This window comes from Oncorhynchus masou, chromosome 21 (assembly GCF_036934945.1).
Source record: "Oncorhynchus masou masou isolate Uvic2021 chromosome 21, UVic_Omas_1.1, whole genome shotgun sequence".
NCBI lineage: Eukaryota > Metazoa > Chordata > Actinopteri > Salmoniformes > Salmonidae > Oncorhynchus > Oncorhynchus masou.
Window position 1 is genome coordinate 1,706,456 of NC_088232.1, and position 6,000 is coordinate 1,712,455.

At 45.0% G+C, this 6,000-nt stretch overlaps 1 protein-coding gene across 3 annotated transcripts in view; it reads right to left on the minus strand.

The window, feature by feature from the left end:
* LOC135507577 (mineralocorticoid receptor-like) overlaps nucleotides 1-5,185 on the minus strand; it is a 106,929-nt gene extending 101,744 nt beyond the window's left edge. For 2 of the 3 annotated variants that reach the window (XM_064927099.1, XM_064927097.1), the window contains exons 1-2: nucleotides 4,754-5,185; nucleotides 995-2,938 (exon numbers count right to left, since the gene is read on the minus strand). In XM_064927099.1, coding sequence (XP_064783171.1) covers nucleotides 995-2,919 — 1,925 coding nt within the window. In that variant the 5' untranslated portion in view covers nucleotides 2,920-2,938; nucleotides 4,754-5,185. Of the gene's footprint in view, nucleotides 1-994; nucleotides 2,939-4,725 lie in introns of all 3 variants that reach the window. The other variant, XM_064927098.1, reaches the window with a different exon arrangement.
* Nucleotides 5,186-6,000: the final 815 nt, after the last annotated feature.

Sequence of the window (6,000 nt, forward strand, 5' to 3'; positions counted from 1 at the left end):
TTTCACACTCTACTGGGACATCAGATAAACTGTCCGAACATCAACGGTGTCAAAGTTAGACGTTGCCATACAGTATTTGCCTGTGCAAAACAAAACGTTTTTCTGCATGTTTATTTTTGTTTGGTGGCCGGGGCTCTGCCCTGCCAGGCGACTGTTTGTTTCCTACATCTGGCAACAAAAGCATGTGATCAATCATTCATAATAATTTATGACGTCGCCACATAATGGCCAGCCCAGGCTCGTAAAAATATATTTGCATTACACAAGGTCCCTTCAGGACCTCTCAATAACAGTACAATAAATGTTGTTTTTGTCCATACACATAGCTCTGATAAGAGAACAAACTTTAGCCTCTGTTGGATACAGTAGAGAATAGGGCCAGGGCAGCAGTGTATGTTGCGATGTTGCGATCTCATGCTGGACCCCATCCCTTAGTTCCTGTTCTCCCAGCCAAGCCAACATCCAGCTACTTTTCCCTTTCCCAAGCCTTGTTGTTATTAGTATTCTGGTAGTCCCCAACTCGGAGAAAACGCCCTTCTTTAACCTCTCAGTTCTGAGCAACATGGTCTTTAAGTCAGACACACTGTCCCCTTCATTCATCCTGTCACACTGTAGTAAACAGACTCAGTTCCACCCGAAAGCTATATAGCAGGGAGAATCTCTCTGCACATGAGAGCCCTTGGATTATACCACTGGGTGTGTTTTGCGCAGATGCTGTGGACAATCAATCATGTCTTATAACAAGTCTAAAGTAACATAAAGTAACAAGTCTAAAGTAACAACAGTTTCTGAGCCAGCACTCTTACTGTACTGGAGTTGTGCAGCAGCACTACAATCCCACAATGCTGTTTGTTTTCTCCTTGAACTTTTCTATTTTGAAAGTAACAAACATTTCTGAGCCAGCCAGCCGCTCTTACTGTGCTGGAGTTGTGCAGCAACACTACAGTACCCACAATGCAGTTTGTTTTTGTCCATACATCGATTTCTTTCTTACCTTGACATGCTGTCTGGCATGCAGCCGTGACCTGGATAGCCCTCTCCTCTTGGACCCTGCGACATGCCGGGCCGGGATTTCCACGACTCCATTAACGCGGTAACAGGCGAAATTAGATTCAACAAGGGGTTCGTCCCGTGATCCCTTGGGTCGTGCCGTGAGAAAGACATTGTCCCCTGCGCTCCGATCTGGTAGTGAAACGAGTGTCCGCCTGAATTAACACCCACAATGGCCGAGGTGGGCACAACGTTGTTGTTGTTCTCTTGGTAGTAGCTGCCATCGTTGTTCTCTTGTTTAACTTTAGACAGGAGATTGTGGGGGAACACGCCGGCTTCGTAACTGCCATTCATCTCCGTGCCCGGAGGACCCAAGATCCCAGAGAGACTGTATTCGTCAATGTTGTCCCTCAGGGACAAGTAGGTAATCTCGGACGGACCTGACTGGAAGAGACCCATAGAGTGTTGCTGCTGCTGCTCAGTGTAGCACTGAGGATTCATGCATCCGCCGCCATCTTTGTTTGGCTCACTTTTTACCTGTGTGATGAAAGGTGAGCCATTGCCGGGGCAGCCGGTGGCCTGGTTACACTTTGTGTTGTTGCTACCATTACCCAGACACATGCTCCTATAGTCCGTGTCGGGTTCATTCTTGATGAACTTTACCATACCCATGTGGTCCAGGCCTACGTTGAACATCTCCCCGTCCACACTCTCCACCTTGGGGAACTCAAACTCCTTGAAGTCCTGCTGGTCTCTTCGTCCCTCGGGACTGTTGGAGTCATTTTGGACCAGGCCCAGTTCACTAGCAGGGCTGGACACAGCAAACCCACACCCGCCGCCAGAGGGGTTCCTGGGGCTCGAGGACATTGCCATGGGGCCCCCGGTGGTCGGACTGGAGATAGACAATGAAGCCCTCATGTTGGTGCTGCCAGTGGGGCTGGAGACAGACGATGACCTCATGTTGGTAGAGGTGCTGCATGACGGTGGGGAGAGCACGCTGCTCATGCTTTGAGGGCTGGAGATGGGCGAGCGCATCACGTTGAGGGGGCTGGTGAGCGGAGGTGACCCCACCGTGCTGGAGCCTGCCGGGCTGCAGGTGGCAGAGTTCCTCCTGTGGACGTGGTTGTGGGCCAGAGCTGGTCCGGCAGCGTTATGCTGGTTGACGGGGTTACTGATAGTCGTACAGGCGAACGGCCCCCCAAAGCAGGTGGGGCTGGTGGTGGACGAAACTAGATTGTTGCTGCCCCCGGGGCTGGAGATGGAGCTGGGCGTCTGGGGGCTGCAGGACAGAGACAAGCCCAAGACGGCTGACCCTGCTGGGGTTCCAGATGAGCAGCAATCCCCTGGGGTGGAGCTAGGCTGCTTCGGGAACCCAGTAGAAGGGGACTTCAACTTGGGGCTCCCCCCGGACGCAGCACACTGGCTGTCCTCGAGACAGGGGCGCCCGCAAACTCCCGCTGGGTACATCTTCCCCGGACTACAATGACCCCCCTGTTGGCCGAAGCCGCCAAAGTCTGTGGCCTCCCTGGCCGCGTTCATATACAAGCCCATGGACTCAGCCACAGTTTTGGACAGCTCCTTGGAGTCCATCATCTCTGGCTTCCTCCCATGGAGGGAACTGTTGAAGAGGGGGAGAACAAAAGGCTGGTGTTGGTTCTGGGTCAGTTTGAGAGTAGGCTGCTGCTCTGGCTTCTTCTTCTCTTCGTTGTTATTGTTACTCTCCTTGCTGTCGGCTGTGTTGCTGCTGGGAGAGCAGCTGACATTGACTATGTCCATCAGGACATCACTGTTGCTGTTCAGGTTCAGGCTGTCGGCCTCCTCGGCTCCGCTGCAGCAGTAGTCCATGGCACTGCTGGGGACATGGGACCATCTGTTCTTCTCTGTGTCCGTGGATCCTTCGAAGAAACTTGGGTATCTTTTGGTCTCCATCGTTGGGTCATTGATTTACCTGCAGGTTGAAGGAATACATTAATGTGATAAATGCTGTTTAAATATGAATTCAAAGTGTAGGGTATTTTTTATGCATTATTCACATATCATGCAAAAGCCGCTAGAATCTCACATTGCCGAAGCTGAGAACATACTACTGAATATAAAAACTGTAATTTAACACAAATATTTATTAAAGCATGAACAGTGTAAAGTATTTATTTAATGGGTGGCGATTTCATTAAGATTGACTTAAGTGTGTTTTATCGCGGGAAAATTTTGCCAAACATCGCCTGTATCGAAGTGAAGTATCCTTTTAAATCATCAAGCATTTTCTCTGTCAATCAAGTCAGTCATTTCTGGAAAATCATTTAGACATTCCTCCTCACTTAGTTAACTGTTTATTTGCTTTGGATTTTAAACTAAGAATCCCTGAAATGGTTATATAGGGGAACTTTGTCTAAGGCATGGTGTCCCAAATGGCACCCCATTCCCTTTAAAGTGCACTACTTTTGACCAGAGCCTTATGGGGGAATAGGGTGTCATTTGGGACAGCCTAAATCATGTTTGGAGACCTCAGAATATCTCTGGGGTCATACATAACAAGTTCCTTATAGTTAGTTAATAGTTATGCATTTCTTTAGATGTATGACATGATAATTTCTGGTTTGCTGGAGTAATTGCACTAACTGTACTATTAAATCGCCAAGTCAGTACAGTTTGATTAAAAAAATAAAGAATACATGACGTGCTTTTATAGTGTCCATTTCCTCCTCTTGGGCACTTCCATTGGATAGAGACAGACCCAGCGTCACATAAACTTTCATCACGCCATTCACGGATTGGTCCGACTATTCTGTCAATCCCCTATTGTTTTTTCAGGCACAACATAGCTGCGACATAACTTGAAAATGGTATCTATCTTTGAGCGTCTTCTGGAAAACATATAACAATTTTCTAGAATAATTCAATGCGCAATATTGACGCATGCTATCACATTTAGCCCTTTATATTATGCGTAATGTAATGCTGTTGTTCCTAAATTTATACTCTGGTAAACTTATGTTGTAGCCTACTGTCAAAGAGAAGGACTAAAGAAAAACACTGATATTTTGATTGAGGTGACCTAATTACGGGTTAGGCTATACTAAATGAGAACGCTTATGAGATAGGATAGTTGTCGACGCACAAACTACAAAAACAGGTAGGCTACATGCCAGGTTGTAACGACAGATGATGGCTATGCAATATTTTGAGGGGCAATCTGATCTACCAAAATGAACATCACAGTTTTGACATTGATGGCAACTGATCGAAGAGTGTGCAAAACTATTTCAAAAGTGCATTAATAGTTAGCAAGCAGGTCATTTCAGACGTCTCAGTTCTGCAATGACAGCAGAGCAAGCCGTACTCTTATCCATTATTTCTTATTGTAAAGCATGATTATCTGATGGAAATGTCGCTGGAGACAAAGTTCAAGTTGTTATTAACTGATCTTTGAAAAGTCATAAACAACTGATTTTAAGTTTAGATTCCATAATAAATAAATGCGCCAATAGCTTGCTGGGCGAAAATAAGTCAAATTATTAAGCAATTTTTATTGTTTAGAGAGAAAGAGAGCAGCCTTTAATTGTATTTATAGCCTATACTGTAGGTCACAATCTGTCCGAGCGGTCCCCCAGGATATAGTTCAAAGTTAAAGATTGCCTGGGGATAATTCCGGTGACAATTAAAGTGATGTACATTTCGTTTAGGGAGTTGACATATTCATCTAAGTATTATAATAACCACAAGACGTTTACCTACCTCGAGCTATATCATTCGGCGCCCTTACCTTAATTACGACATTCAGATTTGTCAAGTGGCTGTGTTGCTGGGCGGCAATAATCCAGAAGAGAGAATAAAGACACGAAACCAAGCCTATACCTTATATCTTCTTCTTTACAATATCCCCCTCATCAGCTATTCTGCATTGTCTCTTGCCATACATCCACTAGTTTCAGTTCTGACAGCTCAACGCACAGAACAGTAGGCTAGAACTCTGCTGAGCTGCGTAGCCTATATCACTCGTAATCCTCAACATCAAGACGCTGCTTTGACACACCGACCGAGAGCGACATATAGATCGGACGCATCAGATATTCTCACATTCGGACCATAATTCCGCAGATTTATGATTTTCTAGCCCTTCGATAGAATGACTGATAAAAACAGCGAAGGAGTCAGACAGACTTGCAGTGCGACGTCATTCTGTGCACATGAACCCTCCTTCTGTAGCGAGTGCAATACAAACTCTGAAGGGGTGGCGGGGACGAGAGAGGGAGAGGGGAGGGAGGGAGGGGAGTGCGTTCGGTCGCACCTTTACATTTAAAGTATGGTTGAGTTTCTCCGTTTTAATACTTAATACTCAAAATGCTTTTTGGATAGGAGACCCTTCTCAAGAGCGTTGAACGAGATGAAATAAATATGACAGCTGTCATTTTTTTTGTAGATAGTGTCGAACAGAATAATACATTGCAGTAGGATATAATTACGACATTTACTAATAGGCCTAAATTCAACATGAATAAAATACACAGTAGGCCTATTCATGTTGAATAAAAACAGGTATATTATGCATAGTATGCATCGTTAACCACTTTGAAACCTCAGTATTGATCTTTGACAATGGCACTGTGCTTTGCAAGGCTGACATTTTGCACATGTATCTGTAATAATGTGCTGTTGTGAGGTTATACTAACTGTATGCCAACTTGTTGTTGTCCACAGACCCTGAAGTGGATATATGTTAATAACTGTCTGACATATAGGGCATAGGTCTAATGAGACTGTTACATCTTCCCCCTTGGCAGGAACTGGCTACATAATCTATCAACCTTTCTTAGTCAGAGATATGAAAATAACACCATCAACAACAGTAAGTGTTTAGTGCCTATGAATCATAAATAAGCATCAAATGATCCTTAATGATGATATGTAGTGGACATAATACATGATAATACACAAGTCTTGTTCAGATGATTAAAAAAAACATTCTGCTGTGTAGTGTTAGCAGAGTGAAATCAAAACAGGATGTTGGTG